At 43.1% G+C, this 23,848-nt stretch overlaps 1 protein-coding gene and 10 non-coding genes across 11 annotated transcripts in view; 10 read left to right on the top strand and 1 right to left on the bottom strand.

The window, feature by feature from the left end:
- The window catches only part of DNAJC5B (DnaJ heat shock protein family (Hsp40) member C5 beta), a 40,819-nt gene extending 24,722 nt beyond the window's left edge, over positions 1-16,097 (bottom strand). The window contains exons 1-2 of the mRNA XM_025147987.2: positions 14,750-16,097; positions 12,476-12,606 (exon numbers count right to left, since the gene is read on the bottom strand). Of these exons, the coding sequence (XP_025003755.1) occupies positions 12,476-12,582 (107 nt within the window). The 5' untranslated portion in view covers positions 12,583-12,606; positions 14,750-16,097. The remainder of the gene's footprint in view (positions 1-12,475; positions 12,607-14,749) is intronic.
- TRNAA-AGC lies at positions 415-487 on the top strand. The gene has a single exon. It is a non-coding gene; the product is annotated as a tRNA-Ala (tRNA).
- TRNAY-GUA lies at positions 1,570-1,658 on the top strand. The gene is given in 2 exon segments: positions 1,570-1,606; positions 1,623-1,658. It is a non-coding gene; the product is annotated as a tRNA-Tyr (tRNA).
- TRNAY-GUA lies at positions 3,143-3,231 on the top strand. The gene is given in 2 exon segments: positions 3,143-3,179; positions 3,196-3,231. It is a non-coding gene; the product is annotated as a tRNA-Tyr (tRNA).
- TRNAA-AGC lies at positions 3,545-3,617 on the top strand. The gene has a single exon. It is a non-coding gene; the product is annotated as a tRNA-Ala (tRNA).
- TRNAY-GUA lies at positions 4,687-4,775 on the top strand. Its single transcript is given in 2 exon segments — positions 4,687-4,723; positions 4,740-4,775. It is a non-coding gene; the product is annotated as a tRNA-Tyr (tRNA).
- Positions 5,111-5,183, top strand: TRNAA-AGC. The gene has a single exon. It is a non-coding gene; the product is annotated as a tRNA-Ala (tRNA).
- Positions 6,219-6,307, top strand: TRNAY-GUA. The gene is given in 2 exon segments: positions 6,219-6,255; positions 6,272-6,307. It is a non-coding gene; the product is annotated as a tRNA-Tyr (tRNA).
- On the top strand, positions 6,638-6,710 carry TRNAA-AGC. Its single transcript has one exon. It is a non-coding gene; the product is annotated as a tRNA-Ala (tRNA).
- TRNAY-GUA lies at positions 7,794-7,882 on the top strand. The gene is given in 2 exon segments: positions 7,794-7,830; positions 7,847-7,882. It is a non-coding gene; the product is annotated as a tRNA-Tyr (tRNA).
- TRNAA-AGC lies at positions 8,222-8,294 on the top strand. Its single transcript has one exon. It is a non-coding gene; the product is annotated as a tRNA-Ala (tRNA).
- Positions 16,098-23,848: the final 7,751 nt, after the last annotated feature.

The following is a 23,848-nucleotide window of genomic DNA, read 5'->3' as shown; positions in this document are numbered from 1 at the left end:
GCTCAGCTGGTAGAGCGGAGGACTGTAGGCTCCCTTGCACGGCCATCCTTAGGTCGCTGGTTCAACTCCGGCTCAAAGGAATGCTCTTTTGGCTCTTGCCCAACTGACGCTGTGGCACTGGTGCGTTTGGAACGCTGGTCACGCATTGTGTGTTTGATGGGATCTGAGGCTGGAGCTGTGGCAGGCAGTGGAGAAGAGGACAGTGAGTGGTGGATAGTTTTGAAGATAGCTTAGGTGATGTTTGTCTTGAACACGTGTGTATTTGAAGGGAGCACCACCAGCTGGAAATAAGAGTTTGTTGGGTGTGTGGTTTTCAAAGAAGAGGGCTGGGTTGATGAGATTTGTGTGCAGGACCATGTGGGTGAGGGGTGGTTATGTGAGAGCTGAGGGGAGGTGAGGTGGAGGCTGTGTGCTGGGGAATTAGCTCAAGTGGTAGAGCGCTCGCTTAGCATGTGAGAGGCAGCGGGATCGATGCCCGCATTCTCCAATGCTTTTCATCCTCTTGCCTGCACTCTTATCATAAAGGGGCACCATGGCCTCTGGGGCTCTCTTGGGAGACCTCTTTGTAGATGGGCTACAGAAGATGGAAAGGGCTCAAGGGTGATACTTGGGGAAGTACTGATATGGTGTGGATCAAATAAAGTGAATCTTTGCTGGTCCTCATCACTTGGGCAGTGGTGTCAAGAGTACCATGACCATTTGGAGCCTGAGTGCAGGAAGAAAACTCAATAGCTCTGAAAGTTCAGAACGCTTTCATGCCAGCCGGATTTGTATGAGACACTAGCACTTATGTGCGAGAAAAGACCAATCAATATGGGCTTATCCAAAGTATGGTATAATGAGATTTTACTCTGGAGCAAAGCAGAGGCCCTTTTAGTGAGCACAGACTGAAATGGTTTCCGAAAAATAGTATTCTGCATTTTACACTGGAATTTGTGAGAAGAAGAAAGAACAGTGAATTTCACTGAAGCATAGAGCTAATAAGAAGATATGGACAAAAATGACTTTCACTTGTCCAAGAAACAAAGCAGTGGAATTGTGTCCTCAGGTGCTGTGCATTCTGTATGTTTGGCGGCTGGCTTGAAGTTTAGCTGCATGTGCTGTGAAAACCCTCTTGTTAATACCCACACCTTCTTACAGGTGGATTTTGTCAATAGACGGATCTCAGAACAGCAAGGAGTGCGGAGCTTGAAAAAAATAGGTCATGTTGCGTGGGATTTTTCTGGTTGTTCTGAGAGTGCTGTGGAGGAAGGTGAGTGGATGAATGATGATGATGAGGTGCCTGAGCAGAGGTCAAAAAAGACTGGAGTGTAATTGGGTGAAGAGAAGCATCTTGGGGATGTGTTTCCTGTGTTTGTGGATGAGAAGTGAGTGAGAGACTGCCTTGTATTTCCGGTGGTGCTATTAGTGTGGTGAGTGTATGAAGTCCTGTTGAAGGTGTAGTGGTGTTGGAGGTGAGTGTGTTTGGGTATGGAATGGGAGGTAAGGCATTGTTGTGGTGTGTTATGTCCATAGGATCGATGCGGATGGGAGCATGAAGGGTGTGGTGCAGGGCAGGTCCCTGTGATTCCTTCGATAGCTCAGCTGGTAGAGCGGAGGACTGTAGGCTCCCTTGCACGGCCATCCTTAGGTCGCTGGTTCAACTCCGGCTCGAAGGAATGCTCTTTTGGCTCTTGCCCGACTGACACTGTGGCGCTGGTGCATTTGGATCCCTGGCCACACATTGTGTATTTGATAGCATCATTTGATGGCACAGCTGGAGCTGTGGCAGGCAGTGGAGAAGAGGAGGATGCATGTCGGTTTGCGTAGAAGAAAGGGCAGGTGCTGTTGGTTTTGAGCACGTGTGTATTTGAAGGGAACACCACCAGCTGGCAATTGAGCGTGTTTCTTGGGTTTGTGAAGAAGGATGCTGGGAGAGCAAGAGCTGTGTGCAGGACCACGTGGGTGAGGGTTGGTTATGTGAGAGCTGAGGGGAGGTGAGGTGGAGGCTGTGTGCTGGGGAATTAGCTCAAGTGGTAGAGCGCTCGCTTAGCATGTGAGAGGCAGTGGGATTGATGCCCACATTCTCCAATGCTTTTCACCCCCTTGCCAGCATTCTTATCACAAGGGGACATTATGGCTTCTGGGACTCTGTCAGGAGACCTCTGTGTGCCTGGGCTACAGAAGACTGAGAGAGCTCCAGGAAGCAACTTGCTGAAGTACAGAATTAGGTCTGGAGCAAAGCATTTGTTTCCCGGCAGTTCCTGATCACCTGGGCTATGGTGGCAGGAGTACCATGCCCATTCGGAGCCTGAGTGTCCAAAAAAAAATCTGTTACCTCTGAAAGTGGTGAACGCTAGCATGCCAGCAGAATTTGTATGAGGCAGTAGCACTTATGTGCCAAAAAACACCAATCAGTATGGGCTTATCCAGAGCATGGCAAAACGAGATTTTTCTCTGGAGCAAAGCAGAGTCCCTTTTTGAGAGCACAGACTGGAATGGTTCCTGACAAATTGAGTTCTTCATTTTTCCCTGGAATTTCTGAGAAGAATAAGCAACAGTGAACCTCACTAAAGCACTGAGCTGTTATTAAGATGTAGAGAAACTGACTTCCTCCAGTCAGGAGAACAGAGCAGTGGAAAACTGTCAACAAGGGTCTGCAGTCTGACTCGAACGTTAGCTGCAAAAGCTCTGGAAAATCTCTCCTTAACGCCCAAGTCTTCTTAGAAGTGGAGGCTGTCTTAAAATGATATCAGCACAGCAAGGAGTGCGGAGCTTGAGAAAAAGGGGATGGGGATGTTGTGCAGGGTTTTTCTGGTTGTTCTGAGAGTGCTGAGGAGGCAGGTGAGTGGATGAATGATGATGAGGTGACTGAGCAGAAGTCAAAAGTGAGTGGAGTGTAAGTGGGTGGAGAGAAGCATCTTGGGGATGTGTGTCCTGTATTTCTGGCTGCAAAATGAGTGTTCAAGAAGGCTGTGTTGTTTTTCAGGTGGTGCTACTAGTGAGGTGAGTGCATGAAGTCCTGTTGAAGGTGTAGTGGTGTTGGAGGTGAGTGTGTTTGGGTATGGAATGGGAGGTAAGGCATTGTTGTGCTGTGTTATGTCCGTAGGAACAATGTGGATGGGAGCGTGAAGGGTGTGGTGCAAGGCAGGTCCCTGTGATTCCTTCGATAGCTCAGCTGGTAGAGCGGAGGACTGTAGGCTCCCTTGCACGGCCATCCTTAGGTCGCTGGTTCAACTCCGGCTCGAAGGAATGCTCTTTTGGCTCTTGCCCGACTGAGTCGGTAGCACTGGTGCGTTTGGAACGCTGGTTGAGCACGCATTGTGTGTTTGATGGGATCTGAGGCTGGAGCTGTGGCAGGCAGTGGAGAAGAGGAGGATGCATGTCGGTTTGCATAGAAGAAAGGGCAGGTGCTGTTGGTTTTGAGCAGCACCACCTGAAAATCTGGAGTGTTTGTTGGGTTTGTGAAGAAGGGTGCAGGGAGGGCAAGGGTTGAGTGCAGGACCATGTGGGTGAGGGTTGGTTATGTGAGAGCTGAGGGGAGGTGAGGTGGAGGCTGTGTGCTGGGGAATTAGCTCAAGTGGTAGAGCGCTCGCTTAGCATGTGAGAGGCAGCGGGATCGATGCCCGCATTCTCCAATGCTTTTCATCCTCTTGCCTGCACTCTTATCACAAGGGGACATCATGGCTCCTGGGACTCTGTCAGGAGACCTCTGTGTGCCTGGGCTACAGAAGACTGAGAGAGCTCCAGGAAGCAACTTGTTGAAGTACAGAATTAGGTCTGGAGCAAAGCAATTGTTTCCCGGCAGTTCCTGATCACCTGGGCTATGGTGGCAGGAGTACCATGCCCATTCGGAGCCTGAGTGTCCAAAAAAAAATCTGTTACCTCTGAAAGTGGTGAACGCTAGCATGCCAGCAGGATTTGTATGAGGCAGTAGCACTTATGTGCAAGAAACGATCAATCAGTATGGGCTTATCCACAGCATGGCAAAACGAGATTTTTCTCTGGAGCAAAGCAGTGTCCCTTTTGGAGAGCACAGACTGGAATGGTTCCTGACAAATTGGGTTCTCCATTTTTCCCTAGAATTTCTGAGAAAGTAACCAACAGTGAACCTCACTAAAGCACTGAGCTGTTATTAAGATGTGGAGAAACTGACTTCCTCCAGTCAGGAGAACAGAGCAGTGGAAAACTGTCGACAAGGGTCTGCAGTCTGACTCGAACATTAGCTGCAAAAGCTCTGGAAAACCTCTCCTTAACGCCCAAGTCTTCATAGAAGTGGAGGCTGTCTTAAAATGATATCAGCACCATGGAGTGCGGAGCTTGAGAAAAAGAAGATGGGGATGTTGTGCAGGGTTTTTCTGGTTGTTCTGAGAGTGCTGAGGAGGCAGGTGAGTGGATGAATGATGATGAGGTGCTTGAGCAGAAGTAAAAAGTGAGTGGAGCGTAAGTGGGCGCAGTGAAGCATCTTGGGGATGTGTGTCCTGTGTTTCTGGCTGCAAAATGAGTGTTCAAGAAGGTTGTGCTGTGTTTCAGGTGATGCTAAGATGGACCAGAGTGTATGAAGTCCTGTTGAAGGTGTAGTGGTGTTGGAGGTGAGTGTGTTTGGGTGTGGAATGGGAGGTAAGGCATTGTTGTGGTGTGATATGTCCATAGGAATAATGCGGATGGGAGCATGAAGGGTGTGGTGCAGGGCAGGTCCCTGTGATTCCTTCGATAGCTCAGCTGGTAGAGCGGAGGACTGTAGGCTCTCTTGCACGGCCATCCTTAGGTCGCTGGTTCAACTCCGGCTCGAAGGAATGCTCTTTTGGCTCTTGCCCGACTGAGTCTGTGGCACTGGTGCGTTTGGATCCCTGATCACACGTTGTGTGTTTGATGGCATCTTAGGCTGGAACTCTGGCGAGCAGTGGAGAATATGATGCTTTGTGGTGGTATGCATAGAAGAAAGGGCAGGTGGTGTTGTTTTTGAGCAGCGGTGTATTTGAAGGGAGCACCGCCACCTAGAAATTGGGAGTTTGTTGGGTGTGTGGTTTGCAAAGAAGATTGCTGGGTAGTTAAGAGTTGTGTGCAGGACCATGTGGGTGAGGGTTGGTTATGTGAGAGCTGAGGGGAGGTGAGGTGGAGGCTGTGTGCTGGGGAATTAGCTCAAGTGGTAGAGCGCTCGCTTAGCATGTGAGAGGCAGCGGGATCGATGCCCGCATTCTCCAGTGCTTTTCATCCCCTTGCCTGCACTCTTGGCAGATGGGACACCGTGGCCTCTGGTGCTGTGCCAGGAGACTTCTGTGTGCCTGGGCTACAGAAGATGGAGAGAGCTCCAGGAAGCAACTTGTTGAAGTACCGAATGGAGTCTGAATCAAAGAAAGTGGTTCTCAGCATCATCTCATCACTTGGGCAATGGTGTCAAGAGTGCTATTCCCACACTGGGGCCTTACTCTACAAAGACAATGTGGAAGTGCAGTAAGGTGAGGAGCCAGGATGTTTATGAGGGCTGTGTCCCTTATCCTGGCAGTAGACATGAATGACTGTAGGGGTGTTCAGTATGTGGGGAACAGAGGATTTTGAGTGGATAGAAGCAGAATCCCATGTTTTGATGACTTACTGGAACATTCTCCATCCAATACAAAATTACTCTTTTTCTGGAAACTGTGAGAATTATGGTGCACATCACTGAAGCAGAAGAGGTGTTCGCAAGAAATGAAGATAGCATCCTTCTCCTGTCAGAAGGACTACGCAGAATAACTGGAGCCACAGAGGCTCTAAATTGTCCTTGCTTGCAGGCTGAGTTGGAGTTTTGTCTGCAAAGGCCCTGAACTTCCTGATCTTAGTACCAAATCTTGTTAGAGGTAGAGATTATTGTACAGATCTTCTGAGCTCTGCAGGTGCGCTGAGACTGGAAATAATGTTGATGTTGTTCTGAGAGTGCTGAGGAGGCAGGTGAGTGGATGAATGATGATGAGGTGCCTGAGCAGAGGTCAAAAGAGAATGGAGCATAATCGGGATGGAGAGAAGTATCTTGGAGATGTGTGTCCTGTGTTTCTGGTCATGAAGTGAGTGTTCAAGAAGGTTGTGCTGTTTTTCAGGAGGTGCTACGAGGGAGATGAATGCATGAAGTCCTGTTGAAGGTGTAGTGGTGTTGGAGGTGAGTGTGTCTGGGTGTGGAATGGGAGGTGAGGCATTGTTGTGCTGTGTTATGTCCATAGGAACAATGCAGATGGGAGCGTGCAGGGCAGGTCCTTGTGATCCCTTCGATAGCTCAGCTGGTAGAGCGGAGGACTGTAGGCTCCCTTGCACGGCCATCCTTAGGTCGCTGGTTCAACTCCGGCTCGAAGGAATGCTCTTTTGGCTCTTGCCCAACTGACGCTGTGGCACTGGTGTGTTTGGAACGCTGGGCACACATTGTGTGTTTGATGGGATCTGAGGCTGGAGCGGTGGCAGGCAGTGGAGAAGAGGAGGATGCATGTCGGTTTGCATAGAAGAAAGGGCAGGTGGTGTTGGTTTTGAGCACGTGTGTATTTGAAGGCAGCACCACCAGCTGGCAATTGAGCGTGTTTCTTGGGTTCGTGAAGAAGGGTGCTGGGAGGGCAAGAATTGTGTGCGGGACCATGTGGGTGAGGGGTGGTTATGTGAGAGCTGAGGGGAGGTGAGGTGGAGGCTGTATGCTGGGGAATTAGCTCAAGTGGTAGAGCGCTCGCTTAGCATGTGAGAGGCAGCGGGATCGATGCCCGCATTCTCCAATGCTTTTCATCCCCTTGCCTGCACTCTTGGCAGATGGGACACCATGGCCTCTGGGGCTCTGTTGGGAGACCTCTGTGTGTGTGGGATACAGAAGATGGAGAGCTTCAGGAAGCAACATACTGAAGCGCAGAATGGGATCTGTATCAAAGTAAGTGGTTGTCAGAATCAGCTCATCTCTTGGTCAGTGGTGTTAAGAGTACCATGCCCATTTGGAGCCTTATTGTACAAAGACAATTCGTTTGATGTGAAAGTTCAGAACACCAGCTGGCCTGTTGGATGTTTATGGGGCACTTCAAGTTTGCCTGCAAGAAACGATAATTCAATATTGTCCTATCCATGGCATGCAAAATGATTTTTTTTTTTTTTTTTCTCTAGAGGGAAGCAGAATTGCCTATTGCATGCACACTCCGGCATGTTTCCTGACAAACAGGATTCTGCATTTTCTCTCGAATTTGTGAGAAGAAGAAATAACAGTGAATCTCACTGAATCATAGAGCTGTTAACAAGATATGCAGAAACTGACTTCTCTCATCAGAGAAACAAAGCAATAGAATTGTGTGCACCTGTGCTATGCATTTTGTATGTTTGGTGGCTGGCTTGAAGTTTGGCTGCAAATGCTGTGAAAACCCTCTTGTTAATACCCAAACCTTCTTACAGTTGGAATTTGTCTATAGAAGGATCTCAGCACAGCAAGGAGTGCGGAGCTTGAAAAAAAAGTGGATGTTGTGTGGGATTTTTCTAGTTGTTCTGAGAGTGCTGAGGAGGCAGGTGAGTGGATGAATGATGATGAGGTGCCTGAGCAGAGGTCAAAAGAGAGTGGAGTGTAAGTGGGTGGAGAGAAGCATCTTGGGGATATGTTTCCTGTGTTTGTGGATGAGAAGTGAGTGAGAGACTGCCTTGTATTTCAGGTGGTGCTACGAGGGAGATGAATGCATGAAGTCCTGTTGAAGGTGTAGTGGTGTTGGAGGTGAGTGTGTCTGGGTGTGGAATGGGAGGTGAGGCATTGTTGTGGTGTGATATGTCCATAGGAATAATGCAGATGGGAGCGTGAAGGGTGTGGTGCAGGGCAGGTCCCTGTGATTCCTTCGATAGCTCAGCTGGTAGAGCGGAGGACTGTAGGCTCCCTTGCACGGCCATCCTTAGGTCGCTGGTTCAACTCCGGCTCGAAGGAATGCTCTTTTGGCTCTTGCCCGACTGACGCTGTGGCGCTGGTGCGTTTGGAACGCTGGTTGGGCACGCACTTTGTGTTTGATGGCATCTGAGGCTGGAACTCTGGCAAGCAGTGGAGAATATGATGCTTTGTGGTGGTTTGTGTAGAAGATAGGGCAGGTGGTGTTGTTTTTGAGCAGCGGTGTATTTGAAGGGAGCACCGCCACCTAGAAATTGGGAGTTTGTTGGGTGTGTGGTTTGCAAAGAAGATTGCTGGGTGGTTAAGAGTTGTGTGCAGGACCATGTGGGTGAGGGTTGGTTATGTGAGAGCTGAGGGGAGGTGAGGTGGCAGCTGTGTGCTGGGGAATTAGCTCAAGTGGTAGAGCGCTCGCTTAGCATGTGAGAGGCAGCGGGATCGATGCCCGCATTCTCCAATGCTTTTCATCCCCTTGCCTGCACTCTTATCATCCAGAAACACCACGGCCTGCGGTGCTGTGCTGGGAGACCTCTGTGTGCGTGGGCTACCGAAGACAGAGAGAGCTCCAGGAAACACATTGCTGAAGTACCGAATGAGGTCTGGAACTGAGTTCACTGCAGTTCCTTACCACTTGGGCAATGGTGGAAAGACAACCATGCCCACTTTCAGGCCTTAGTGTACAGTGACAGTGAGGAAGTGCAGTAAGGTGAGGAGCATGCCAGCTGGATGTTTATGGGGATAGTGAGGTTTTCTGAATGTGGAGAAGTGAGTGTTTTGTGTGGATAGAAGGATAATCCCATGTTGCAACCACTTATTGGAACATTCTCTATCTGATATGAAATTACTCTTACTCTGGTAATTGTGAGAAGAATGGTGCGCCTCCATGAAGCAGGTGGGGTTTTCACAAAAACACCTCCCTTTTTTCTTGATTTTGTATTGTATGTGATCTGGGATACTGGTCTTTGACTTGATCTTTCCTGATCAAGGAAGTTATTTGTGAGAGATAATTATTTTGTAATAATATCTGCATGAAAGATGAATTTGCACTTCTTATCTCATCAGGGGAATGTCCTTTTCCAGTCTGAACAGAAGGTTGACTGGGCACTTTCCTTGTACTGATCCCTTATAATTTTATGGGGGTCATAGAAAGGACATTTCCAAGTGTCTTGAGCTCTGATTGGCATGAAGATGACATAGGATGAGGCATGGTTATTATTGAAGGGATATAATCATTATTTTTTTCCATATTGCGGTCAAACAGTAGAAGAAGGTTTTTATGTAACTTTTTATTTTGGAGTTCAGTAACAGTGAAATTAATAAAACCCTTTGCTGTGTGGTCATAGCACGAGTCAGACTATTTGTTTTTTTGCCTTCTTCTTTCCTATTACTTCCAAGTAATAGGAATCCAAGAAAGTCTTTATCTTGGAAATATCTTGGAATATCTTGGAAATTCCTTTACTTTCTGAATAGTTCTTGCTTTGTTTACTAGTAGTAATATATATATATGTATAGTCAACATTTTGTATTTTTGTATCTTTATGCTACTTTGTAGGCTTAGTCTTCTATGTCTTAAAGTTCTTGTGATACTTAGTGCAGTTAAGTTTGCATTGTGTTCATTTTATTCTTCACTTTTTAATTTATTCTAACAGTATTATACATGGATATATTAAACTTGTAGGATAAAATTACTTTATAGTTTTTCATACATTACAAACATCTCTTGAGTGCTTTAGTATTAGAGAATGTTTTTTTCTCAATACTCTGGTCATGTAAGAAAGGTGCAGGACTTCTGCGTTTCTTCCCTGCAAATGCAGAATTTTTCTCACTTTGGGATTTATTGTCTAGAGGAACTGCCTGAAGATTATTAAAAACATAAAAACATGACATCTGAAGTTTTACTTCAACAATACGTAGTCGTGCCTATTGTTTGGGTTGAACTTGTGATCACTTTATGCTTTCACCTTCCAAAACGGAGCCTTTTCAAGATTCTGAAGAAAACAGGAAATACTGTGCCTTTCTGCATACTACTTCGCTGTCAGACTGGAAAGCAGAAGTCAATGGACAGTTTAAGTTATCATGTCTTTTTTTTTTTTTTTTTTCTGAAAAGGATTATTTTTTGTAGAGAATTGAAGTTAAACAGATTTCCTTTGAAATTCTGCTGATTAAAAGCCCGTTAGCATTATCTGCTTGAGAAATTAGATTGTGCCAAACTCCAAATAAGAGCACAGAGAGGTAACTCTGTCATGTTTATTAAAAAGTAAATTTTGCCCTGGGCTGTGGTAGTATGATTAATACTGACTTAATTAATAATGGCAGGAAACTCAGAATCAGGTATTGCTGGTTTCATACCTTATACTAAAGAATACCAGTTCAGCAGCAGATTTTTGGATTAGCATAAATTAATCTATAATTAAAACAAATCTGTGAGACTGACTCATCATTTTATCTTGCAAATATTTACAGCTACTTCATTAAAAGTGAATCCCTTTGACATTTCCACTTTAGTCAGAAGCAGTCCTTTTTTTGCTATAATTACTAATAAAGATGGATAAAGCACTACTGTCAGTTTTACCACACATCGTTGTGTAAATCACCCGTATTCATGTTCAGCATTAAACAAAGTTAATTTCGTTCTACATTCTTCCATGACAACTCTCTTCTTTGGGGACTACAGAAGGCCTCCTTTCCAGAATCTTAAATAGGAAAGCATCAAGAAAGCACAAGGTTTGATACAGAAGATGGTCTCTGTGGCAAGGCTGTACTACAGGGACACAGGAGGTGCAAGTCATGAGTGAATTTGATACTGTAGTAAGTTTATCCCCCAGTGGGATAGTTATGCAAGACAACAGAACCATGATATAGTTTTGTTTCCAGTGTGCACATAGTTTGGCTGTTCATTACTGTTCCTGCCTCTGTTGACCACATGCTTTTTAGGAAACAGAGAGAGAGAGATATAATTTGTTCAAAAACAGAGTCCCAGCAAAATTCAAGCTAAACAATAAAGCAAAAAGATCTATATCATAACCTCTTTTTTAGTTCAAATATGTTCTTATATCTGACAGTGTGTTGAAGCTGGTTCACTAATACACTGCAACGAATAATGTCCTTTACAATGGTATAATAGACATTTTACTATATTTATTAAGCCTCTAAATACATGCCTGGCATATTTTGATGTCAAGAACATCTATTTCACTGATGATATTTAATGTTCTTTCTCTTTTAGTAGCAGCAGAACAGATTTAAGAGCAAAAAGACCCATAAAATCTTCTAGACTTACTTCTAGGCCTTGTTAAATTTTAGCAATAAAATACATTTTATCATGTTGATAAATTCTGTTTGAGTAAAACTTATTTAAAGTCCTCTCTTCTTTTTCAAAAGAGAAATTCCTTTGTCAGTGTGTTTCAGCTGCTGGTTACACTCACTTAAAACCAAAAACCTCATTTTGGTTTATTGCTTAATTGGTTTTAGAGTCCATCCAGCTGGTTTTGGTTACGTCTCTCTTCATAAACTGAAGAACCCCCTTGCACCTAACATTATTCCTTTTCAAAGTCTTTACACACTGTAATCAAATATGTTACCAGCTTTTTTTATTTGTTGTTTAAAGATGAGATAAACTGATTGTAGTCGTTCTATCTCTATCTCTTACTGTAGTCTGTGAATCATCATGCACTTTTGTGCATAGGCTTTAGTTTTCAACAACTGGAAAAAATGTTAACACGAACTGGACATGTTATTCAAGGGTTGTGCTTTACAAACGTGATCTGCTTTCTTCAACAGCAACAGTCTGACCTCTCATTTGTCTGGATTCAAGCAATTAAGATAAAGCGCACGGGTTGCTTTTGGGATGAAATCAATGAGTTCAAAGAGAATCATCTCTGAATCTTTTCAGTCTCACAGGGAAGGAAATTGTAACAACAAATGTCTGAAGTGCAAGTAACTCAAATGGGTTTTCCATTGTAAGCATATTAGACGCATAAACTTTCTTTGCCAAGTGTGGTGGCAAATGTAAATTGTTGCACTGGTTCCTACTGTCAGTATGTTTTTCTTTGCTTCGCAGAACTAGAATAAACTACTTTGTGGTAAGAACTCATATAACAGTACAATGTTGAAGAGTGGGTATGTTGGATTAATATAAGAAGCAACTTTGCTGAGTATGGATAATTTCTTATTTTGCAGTTTTAGACAGTGACTCAGATGCAAACACCCCTGTTTGCCATTAATTTAACCGGTTGGCAACTTCAGTCTCAACTTAATGATGACATACTAAAATCAACATTAGCTTTTCAACCACTGACAGTTTTAGCATTTTGAAGGATGGCAAGTGTTGAGTCCCACAAAGGCAGAAGCTAAGTCCAAAAAGGAAAAATTTCAGGAAGAAGTATGAGCATGCACACATACACATCCAAAGTAAAATAAGAAAAAAAAAAAAAAAGAAATAAAGCATGATCTTAAGAATAATTTTGTTTTGCCACTGCAATATGATAAATATAAAAATGTTGGCAAACACATTCAGTGTTATAGCTCTGTAACTTCTATGGGAGGATGCTCCCAGTGTATCCACAACACTGCCTCAATTTCAATACGAAAGAAAAGCTGCTTGTGTTTTAGACACATTGCAAAACACATCTTACATACCTGTAGGACTTCTTAATCTCATCATGCGTTGCTCCCTTCTCCAGGGCCAGGATTCCATATAATGCTTCCCCTGATGTTGACAAAGCACGTTGCCTTTGTTCAGCCATATTAGCAGTGCATTACCAAAGCAGCTAATGAAGAACAGAATTTGAAATAGCAGGGATTGCAAGTATATATGGATAATATTTCTTAGAAAAAGTTAAAATCACTTACACGATTTACAAGATAGTAAAACTAAAGTAAAATTTCCTTTAAATTGCTCTCCATTCCTTAAGAGATTTTGAAGTATTTCCCATACATAAGATGGGAGTACCTCTACAGGGTGCTCAGGATGACTGCAGTGCCAACTTATGTGCCTGAGGATAGGTGAAATGAATCTGGATCCAGGCAAGTAGGAGAGTGATCTCAGTTTTACGGAGTATATTGTTTTATTTATTGCAATCTTGTGTATGGGAAATACTGAAGTCAACCAGAATCTTATCCTATGGTTTACAGTACAAGAATTTGGTCAGAATTCATGAGCCGGTCATATATCTACCATGGTAACCTTAATGTACAGTGCACGTGAAAGTTGAGCACAGGCCAACAGATTTAGTCCCCTTCAGATCTATCATTCCTTCCTTCAGGTGTCTCAGTGGTAAAGCAGACAAACAAGTGATTCTGCACCAAATAGGTTCTGCTACCTACTTGCCATTCATAATTCATCCTTCTGGATTTGAGGAACCGAATGTCTTAAAGCAAACCTAGTTAATGTTAGGTAATGACACAAAGAAACTTGTATATGTACTGCTATAACATAATTTAAAACACCAGATGTAGAAAACTATGGTTCATAAAAAGAAAGCTGCATCTCTTTGTAGGCAGACTTGCTACAGCAAAACTCTCACTGCTGCAACCTCTTCATTTCTTTGGATGTTGCACCTTTATTTAAATGTTGACAAGTGATCACAGACAAAGTCTAAAAGTGAGCTATAACTGCAGCTATAGGAAGAATTTCTAAGAACCTGCTCTGTTCGGTAAGACTACCCACTCTGATCTTTCACCCCTCTCACTGCTGAGCTAGAAATACTATCTTGCTGTTATTCATATATTATTTACTAGTCCACATTTTGGTTCAGAATCAGCCATGTAACACTTTCAAGCTCCTTAGCTTTATTCAGTACTAAAAAGAAAAGCAAACATCATGTAAATACGCACAGATATATAATAAAGTGAGTAATACTAGTACATACCACGTGATTTACTGAGCAACTTACATTTATTCATATTCACTTTGAAGTTTTCTTTTTCTACTAAGCTAGTACAACTCAGGGTCTTGTGAGCAGCTTAAAAAGAATCCTTCCTACGTTTAAGTGTCATACACAAGCTATCAGCTAAATAGACAATATTTTAATTTTTTAATTAAAAATTAATAATGAATTTATATTCTAGCTTATAGACACTACTTGATCAACTGCAGTAGTTACAGTGCTGCTTGTTAATAATACGTCCGTAACATATTTAACATAATCTTGGGATCTATCCTGATCACACAGGAATCATATACACTGAACCTGATAATGCAAAAGGCAATGCTAGGCAACCATGTAAAGTCACAGCTATACAGGATTATTTAAAAATTCCATTACATAATGATGATTATCTACATGACAATCCCAGAGCATAAAACAAAACTGAAGTTATGATGAATTTTATTCTAAAGAACAAAAAAGTAGTGTAATTTGTACTTTCTCATAAAATAATTTTAACGGCCAGTCAGCTATGGAAATTTAAACTCACTAGCCTAATCAGTCTTCTAGTGATTAATCGCCTTGAAGGTCTAGCTACTCAAAGTTATTGCTTACTTATTTAAAGCAGACCTATAAAATACTAAAAGAACTAAGAGATGACAGCTTTCTAGAAGAAGTTATGCTCTGTAAATTAAGGAAGATAAAATGGTTACAATTTTAGTACTAGATTCCTGATGGCTAAAATTGTGTTGTAATCCTATTTTCAGGCTATGTATTTTTATTCCAATAGAACAGAGACAAGAAGATACTGTTTACTTCCTTGACTGACAATAAGGTGAAATTCCAATAACAATCCCACATCTCCTGGGAGAATGGAACGCCAGCTAACATTAAATTTCTCTGTGCAAATCTTACACTATCCAGGATTAAGTATCTTACACAAGAGTTCTAATAACAACCTTTTTTTTCTCCTTTCTTTTGACCACACCCCTAACTTGTCTGGATTTGCAATGAAAAATAAGGCAAGGGGATTCAAATAACATACCTGCTTCAAATAGTGATGGAACAGTCTGGCATGTATAAAGTCACAACATCATCAATTTGCTATCTAGGTGTCTCTAGGCAAATATAATCCAAAGGGAAAGAAGTAAGTGCCACCAGAAGCCCTGTTCCACTGAAAACAGCTGCTGCTTTTCATCCTTCACATTCAAGGTTAAACAGGTCAGTGGAGTCTGATTACTCTTTTTGTTTGTTTGTCCAGTATCCGATTGGTTATCTCTCAGGAAGACCTATAAAAGAATGAATAAAACATTCATGAACCTAAAGGCTGGTATATCTGAGAGTTATTGACACAAAAAAGTACAGCACATCCACGTATCTAGCTAGTTGTTCTTCTGTGCTTTACTCTTGATGGGATCTTGAATTTATCCTTTTTTTCCTTTTTTAGTGTGAATGTGTGAAGTTTATTTAATTTAACTTATTATTTATTTAATTTATTATTTAATTCAGCAGTCTTGCTCTAAATTTCACTTCTTTGAGACCTGCAATGACTTCAGTTTACTACGCGGTCTCTTCAGGAGCAAGATTAAGTGAAGAAGATCCTTCAGGAGGAGTCCTGAATTCTTGTAATATTTATATCAAAGCAGTTATGGGGTGTCTTCTTTTATTCTAATACAGCTTTTCCTCAAACATATCACTGAAAAGCCATTTCTTTCCATTTGAAATTGAGAAGATTGTTAATGCCAGAGACTTGACAGGATGGCTCTTGGGATGACATCCCTGCAATCAAACAAGTTCATCCTTGAAGCTAAACCAGTTCATTTACTCCTGAGTAGTGCAGAAGGGACGGGGAAGGATGTTATGAGTTCCTAACAGCTCCTCTCTGCTTCCTCCTCACACTTCTCCCCTGCTCCAGCATGGATTCTTCCTGTGGGCTGCAGTGTAAGTCCTCCTTAGAGCACAGTTTCTATCAAGAGAACATACTCCTATGTAGGTTCCTTTCCATAAGCCACAGTTCCTTCAGGAAATATCCACGTTCTCTGGAATGGGACACTCCATGGGCCACAGTGTGGATATTTGCTTTGGTGCAGTCCCCTCCACTGGCTGAATGGAAAAGCCTACTGCACTGTGGTCCTCTCCGTGTACTGCAGGAGAATATCTTTTCCACTGTGGTGTCCACCATGGGCTGCAGAGAAACACCTGCTCTGGCAGCTCTTCCTCTGCTTTGTCTGAAGTCTGACTTTGCAGGGCTGTTTTTCACATTTTTTCCCCCTCCAGTCCTCATTGACTTGCAGTATTTTACTATTTCTTAAACATTTTTTCCCACAGTACCACCAGCATGGCTGATGGGCTTGTTCCCAGGATGTTAAAAACAGAGTAGGTACAGCTAATTCTGTTATGTTGAATGAACACAATAAAACATATTATTCGATCATCATGCCTGATCTCAAACTTTGAAATAACTTTATCATTATTGAAAAAAAAAAAAGGATTTTTTTTTTTTTTTATGGTAAGAAGAAATTGATGGGAAAAATACAAAAGGAAGAAAATAAAATGATCTTGAGGCTACCCAAATTCTCTGTACTTATGTACATCCTATTAGCAAAGAGAAACCAGCATTCTGCGTTCTTGTCTCATGGGCCGTTCTGTGTGAATACAGCTCCCTCTGCTGTGTTAACATTGCTTTGTACCCTATAATGTTTTTGGTTTTTTTTTTTTTCATAAGAATTCTTGGTTTGTTTGAAGGAAATGAACACTGTATCTGCACATCTAGGTGTTTGTTTTTTTCCCTTGGGAATCACATAGTCTAGGTAAATTCCAATGAATCTTTAAAGGTTTCAAACTTTAGTGAATTGTCCAAGCTCTTTCTTCAAATCATCTATATAATTAGAAGAACAAAACATGTTAATATTTATTCACTCTTTTTGTTTGTTTTTACTTTTTTCATAACATTTAATTACCTAGCAGTACACCATGACCCCACCGCAGCAGTCAATGCAAAACCAAGATGTTCCTTGTCCCAAAGGACCTTGTATCTAAGTAAGTCTTACTTACATTTTACGTTTCATTTATATGATACAAGCATTTCAAAACAAACAAATCACAACATGTCTGGAAACACAAAGCTGCGTATCAGCCTGTAAAAGTTTGAAACTTGGCCCAGAATGAGCAGGAGCTTCAGAGTTTCTTCAGAAGCCTGCAGCTGCACAGAGGTAGGGGTTGAAGAACTCTGAGTCACTCTGCTCCTTCCCCCCACCACTCCCTCCTTTTCCTGGCTTACAGCAAGTTCAGAAGCTAAGAGCCTGGAGCCGAAAGACGGGTAGGTACACACACCTGCATGAAAGGACTGGCATCATTACTCAACAGTGGTGTGAATTTTCAGCTTCCAAGATAAGGAAAGATGATATTGACATCACCAAAGCATGTTGGAGATACACGTGGTTAGATGGGTCTCTCCCAACCTCCATGAAGAACCTACTGACTCTTGATTCCAGTATAAGCAAGGAAGGAAAACCTCTGATTTTACTCAGAGAAATTTGGGAAGTGAAATATATTATCTTACTGACATGCTTTAGTATAGTCAGTGGGTTGAGGGAGGTGCTCCTTCCTCTCTGCTGAGCATTGGTGAGGCCACACCTGGAGTGTTGTGTCTGGTTCTGGGCTCCCTGGAACAAGAGACACCTTGGAATACTGAAGAGAGTCCAGCAAAGGGCCATGAATATGATGAAGAGACTGAAGCACCATTTGTATGAAGAAAGGCTGAGAGATGTGGGAGGGAGCACCGAGCCTAGAACACAGGAGGCTCAGTGGGGATCTCATTACTGTAAATATGTGAAGGAAGGGTGAAAAGAGAACGGAGCCAGGCTCTGTTCAGTGGTGACCAGTGCCAGGACAAGAGGCAACAGGCACAAACTGGAATTTCCCTGGTTTAGTGGCTGGCAACCTTGCCCACAGCAGGGGGACTGAAACTAGATGATCTTTAAGGTCCTTTTCAATCCAGGCTATTCTGTGATTCTATGACTCCCTGTGGTGGTTCGCTCTGAACACCAGGAAGCACTTCTGTGCTGTGTGGAGCCACTGGCACAGGCTGCCCAGAGGTTGTGGAGTCTCCTCCTTGAAGTTCTTCAGAAGCCACCTGGACACAGTCCTGGATACCCTGCTCTGTTGTCCCTGCTTGGCCCAGATGGGTCCAAGGGGTTGGACCAGATGGACACAGCGGGCCTTCCCAGTCTCAACCATTATGTTAACTTGGGTGTTTTATTGCTTTCAATGTCCTGTTTTATGTCATCAGTAATTTCTAAAGTGATTTCACTTATGTAGTTTCCAGCCCTGATGCAAGCACGTAAACGCTTCCTTTCCCCAAAACTTTCCTAATCTGATTATTTTTATAACTCATTTCTCTGCCTTACTCTGCTAAAAGGATGTAAGAACACTAACAAGACATTGTGATTTATACTGGAGACTGACAAGAAGTGAGAATATAAAGAAGGACGATGAGGAGTCTGAAACAAGAACTCTTGCTAGCTGATGACTTTTCCTAGGTGAATGAATGGCAACTAGAAAAAAAGACCCCAAACAAGTAAAGCACAAAGACGTGAGTGAAGTATGGTAGGTGAATGAGATGAGAGAGAGAATGTACCCCAATAATGGGCATATACAGTGCTAATGTGTACCATTTTTTCAGTCCTTGAACGTGATCTATCTTTCATTTTGTATTTGAATATTTTGCTGTGTTGATGTCAATTTTTATAGCACTCAACTGAACAACCTAATCAAAGGGCAACAGATTGAGCAAGTGGAAAAGGATGCTTCTGCCAAGATGTGCTGGGTCTCTGGTTCAGGACTGAGGACTGATTTTTGTTAACAAGAGAAGAATGCTTCTGAGGCAGCTACATCCTCAAATGTTCTTCTTATCATTTCTTTTCAGTTAGTTCTGAATCACATGCCCTACCTGAAAGATATTCAATCAATCTCCTAAAGAAAGGGAGAATTGTTTTAAGCGCCTTTCTTAGGAGTGAGTCTTTTAAGATCTCAGACAAGCACAACAATTCTATGGCAGTAAATTACATTCTTGTCACACTCCTATGTTACTGAATAGTCACTGTCATTACGGTTTCAAAAGAAATACAGAACAGATTTAAATAATATGATTGCATTGCACCCATTTTTAAATACATATAGCTATATTGGAAGTAAGGTATTCCATCTGGTTAGCCATCTGTAACTCCATCTATTCAAGGAGTATTCATAAGAGAACAACCATATATATGAATTCACTGAACATATTGTGACCTTCTGTTACTATTCACATAGAGTATCTCAATTTAAATGTATTTTGGGTTTTTAATATCTCTCAACAACTGTACTATTTGAAAAAGTAGCAAACCAAAGAAATACAAACCTCAAATGAACAGTCTGTTGCATATACAAATTGCTCGTGCCTTTACCTGGTCAGTTTGACCCAGAGAAGTAATCCAGAACTGCAGCTTCCTAGCTCATGCAAACAAAACCAGTTTGAAGGCTTGGTGGACTACCTAAGTGACATACATATAAACACTTATTTCTCCCAAAAATAAAATTATAGGCAATTAAGTTTTAAGTAGTGGTAACACACTTAAGTTTATCAACAAGATATTCAGTGGAGCACCAGGAATTTTATTTTTATCTGCAGTTTGGGAGACAGTTCTGTCTCCCTAAATTTAAAACCATTTAAAGCTTGGTAGCCATAAGCACGGAGGTTATCATGGTTTCTTGCTAAAGAAATGAGTACCTAAGACATAAATCATATCACTCTGTGTGGCCTGAAGTTAAATTTCTTTCTAAAAAACAAAGATAGGAAGTTCCTAGTTTATACAACTTTGACAACTCAGAGGTAAGTTATCTGTGACTTTAAGCAAAAGTGAAATGAGTCTTCTGATGCTGTCTTTAGGCAGAGTCTCAGTAATTTATTTATTTTTCAAACCTCTGTAGCAATTCAAGGCATTATTCTACCACTGTGTACTGCAAGTTAACAATCCCACAGTTTGGTAGCAAGGAAAATGAATGCATTTTAGCATAGCCTAATTAGCTACAGCTAGGAATCAGGAAGATTAACTTGAGCAGTGTGAGTGAGTGCCCTGACCTACTTTTGAACTTATTTTACCAGCAGCAGATTAGGAAGCTGTAGGCCCACAACACTGTACCTGCTCCTTAGGAACCCACAGCTGCTTTCAGTCCTCTCCACTAGGCATACCCTTTCTCCAATACCCAATCACAGAATCATAGAATGGTCTGGGTTGGAAGGGACCTCAAGGATCATCAAGATCCAACCTCCCTGACACAGGCAGGGCCACCAACCTCCAGATATGGTACTAGATCAGGTTGCCCAGGATCCCATCCAACCTGGTCTTGAACACCTCCAGGGATGGGGCATCCACAACCACTCTGGGCAGCCTGTTCCAGCACCTCACCACTCTCTGTATAAAGAACTTCCCCCTGACATCCAACCTAAACCTTCCCTCTTTGAACTTAAAACCATTCCCCCTTGTCCTATCACTATCTACCTGAGTGAGAAGTTGACTCCCCTCCTTTCTATAACACCCTTTTAAATTCTGGAAGGCTGCAATGAGGTCTCCTCGCAGCTTTCTCCAGGCTGAACAAGCTCAGCTCCCTCAGTCTGTCTTCATAGGGGAGGTAGTCCAGCCCTCTGATCATCTTTGTGGTCCTCCTCTGGACCCTCTGTAACAGCTCTACATCTTTCCTGTACTGGGGGCGCCAGACTTGGATGCAGTATTCCACATGGGGCCTCATGAGGGCAGAGAGGGACAATCACCTCCCTGTTCCCGCTGGCCACCCCTCTTCTAATGGAGCCCAGGATACCAACGGCCTTCCAAGCTGCAAATGATGTTCTCTTCACTTTTTCATCCTTCACACAGTTCTCTTAAAGAACCACCTTTTGACACCTTCTGCAGTCTGTCTACACAAGTTCCTTCATGAAATCCCTAGCATAGCCCTTGGCTCTGTCCCTGCATCTGCTCTCTGCTCTCCCTCAAACTCCCCCACGCTAGCTCCTCACCTAAATAGTTCCCAGGAGGAGGGGATGCAGCGGGGGAGATGGCAATCAGTAGTCATCTCTATTTGAAGCTTCGTTAATCCACACAGAGGATTTATTACACTGTCATGGAAATGCTCACTTAACTGATGGCTGAGGAAAAAAAAAAATTCTTTTTAAAGTGCTGATGAGTAACTATCTTAAAATTCTGCTATCTGCATGCAGAAAGGAATGACTTTTCAGTAGCTGAGTTAAAAAATCAAAGAATCAAAGTAACATGCAATCTTATGGGTAGAAGATTTACAGAATAACAGATGAGAAGATAGCCTCAGATTTATTTTTTCTTAATATCACTTATTTGGCCTAAGTAAAGACTTATTCATGTAATTAGCACATCTATTTTACCGTTAAAGTAAATAAACAAAACCATAAATATCAATGCTATTCTTTGCAGAGTTAGGGTAGAAGAAACTGGAAATCCTTCTCAGTAACTCAGCAAACTCACATTTCAATAAATCAGGAGTTTAATTGTTAATAGTGTATCATAACTGTTCTTTGAGTTTTTGTCCTCATTATGACAAGACCTTTCAGCTGGAAAATAGTCTGACCCAAAACTCAGAGTTTGAAGCTGTGGGCTTTACAGCTGACTTAAGTCAACCTGAGCTGGCAACAAAGGAGTGGTCCAGAATTGCAATGATTTTTTAAAAATGATTATTATTTTCTTCTCTTTCTAATCTGGCTTATTCCATGGCTGGCATCGCTGCTAGAGCTGATGCAACAAAAGGGGTGACTTCACTCCTTTCGGCAGCATTTGAGCTTTATGTTGTCTCCAGCTCACCCCAAAACCCCACCACAAAACTTATACGCAGGCCAGGATGCCTTGCAAGAGTGAAGCACGAGTAAACACCATGCAAAAGTTGGGAGGATGGATACTCTTGTGGCTATAAATATGTCAGTGTTTGACTATAGCCTGTGGCCATAGCACAGGCTGATGTTGGACAGTGTTGGTGGCTGTAGCGTAGGCCAATGTTTGACAGTGTAGTAGATATTTTCAGGGCAGCCAAGAACCGCTCTCTACTGGTTCAATTGGCCCAGAAGCAGCTGCAGTCGGCTGGCTTGGCTGCACGGGGATGGCTGTGAGGACAGGCCTCTGCCCGCGCGGCTCTAACCCGTCATGGCGCAGGCACTGCCTCCTCCTCTGCAGCCAGCAGAGCACGCAGGCAGCCTGAAACCTTCACGGAGAGCTCTGCTAATTTGACAAAAGCATAATCATGTGCCCACGCCCGATCCAGATCAAATTTGTACTGCTGGGTGATGTGGCATGGCACAGCTCCAGCGGTAATGATTGCGGAACCGCAGCGCTCAGCTGGGGCTGCTGGGGCAGGTGAATTCCCTGCACAGGAGGGAGGTGTATTGCCGGCTGCAGCCTATCGCTCTGCGGAGCCTCTCTGGGACGTGCCCCGATCTGTGGGGCAGCACTGTGCCCAGCGCTGCCAAACCGCCTTCCTTTGTGCCCTTGGAGGTGCGGGATTGGCCTCCAACTGACAGCGCCAGGCAGGGGGGGGGAAAAAAAAAAAGGAAATTACGTGTCTGAGGTTTTTCTTACAGGCAAATCTCTTATAAAAATAAAGGAGTGTACGAGCGTCTTTGTTTTCCTGCCAACATTTATACGAACTAATTAAGACCGAGGAGAGTCTCATTTGCCTGTTTATTTCACAGAGAGAAAAGCTAATGAAATTAACCCATCGATTATTTTGCAGCTGCTGGTTTTAATTGGGTTATGATTGAGAAACAAAAGATGAGCGTAGTGGGGCGAGCAGCTGCGGCTGCAGGGCAGCTGTGGGCATAGGGCCGGCGGGGCCAGAAGCCATCAGCTGAGTCCCCACTGCAGGGTCCCAAAGCTGTGTCACATCGCTGAGTACACCACTGCATCATGCAGCTGGGTCCCAAAGCCGTGTCCCCGCAGCATACTGGGATCCCACTGATGGGCCACACCACTGGATCACACAGCTGGGTCCTGCAGCTGAGTCCCACTACCATGTCGCACACCTAGGCCGTGCTGGTGTCCCACAGCTGGATCACTCAGATGGATCTTTACTGTTGGGTTGCACAGCTGGGTGTCACTGCTGGGTCCCACTTCTGGACCCAGAACCCACTTCTAGGCCCAGAACCACAGCTGCTTCTTTCCCAGCCTGGCTTACTTGTCATAATGTCAGCATAACCAGGCAGGTACAGAATGCTGGCATTTGTTCCCTGCTCGAGAACATCCTGCTCTTTGCAACGTCACGACTTGGCTGTGGATGGCAATAGACAATTCAGGCTGCAAAACTCCATGGTAATTGCTATCCATAAATGAAGTATTACGCTTTACCAGAAAACAAACTTTGGCAGTAAACATTCACAGGCCTTAGCGTAACTCGTATTTCTTAGCTCAGGCAAAGTAATTACAAGGCATTTATTATGTCAAAAAGTGGCCAGGACTTCATGGAAAAATCTTACAGAATTCAATAAAGAATGTTGTGGCTGCAATCACACCTATAAAATAACTTCAATTCAGAAGGTGATTTTTCTGTATTCGCTTTCGATTCAGAAGGTGAAATCCCAGCCCTGTATAGATCAGTGGCACAATTACCAACTAAGATAGACAGAAAATTAGCACCCAATCATCTGCAGCTCTTATTTATATTTTTTTTCTATAAATCACTGTACGTGATTGGGGAACCTAATGGGTTTTACTCTTAAATTCTACAGGTTTATTTTTTTTCAAAAGTGGAGGAGGATGATTCACTTTAGGGGAGGAGAGGTTCTTTATCTTCTTGCTTTCCATAAAAACAAAACAAAACAAAACAAAACAAAACAAAACAAACAAACAAAAAAACCCCCACCAGCTCTGCAAACTTCTACAAGTTACTTCAAGTATTTCAAAAGCCTTTACAAATAGTAGGGATTCCCAAATGCGTTTTGTAGCACTCAAGCAAGTGTGCTATTTCGGAAGGCATCTTGGGGAATAGTGCAGCCCTGCTGCCTTCAGCCAGCCAAGGTTGGCTCAGGCACAAAGCTCTGTAAAAACCTCTCAGACAGAAGTGAGATGATCTCTGTGTTGTGAACAGCAGC

Source organism: Gallus gallus, chromosome 2 (genome assembly GCF_016699485.2).
Source record: "Gallus gallus isolate bGalGal1 chromosome 2, bGalGal1.mat.broiler.GRCg7b, whole genome shotgun sequence".
In the NCBI taxonomy this organism is placed as follows: domain Eukaryota; kingdom Metazoa; phylum Chordata; class Aves; order Galliformes; family Phasianidae; genus Gallus; species Gallus gallus.
This window is presented reverse-complemented; position numbering and strand designations above follow the sequence as displayed.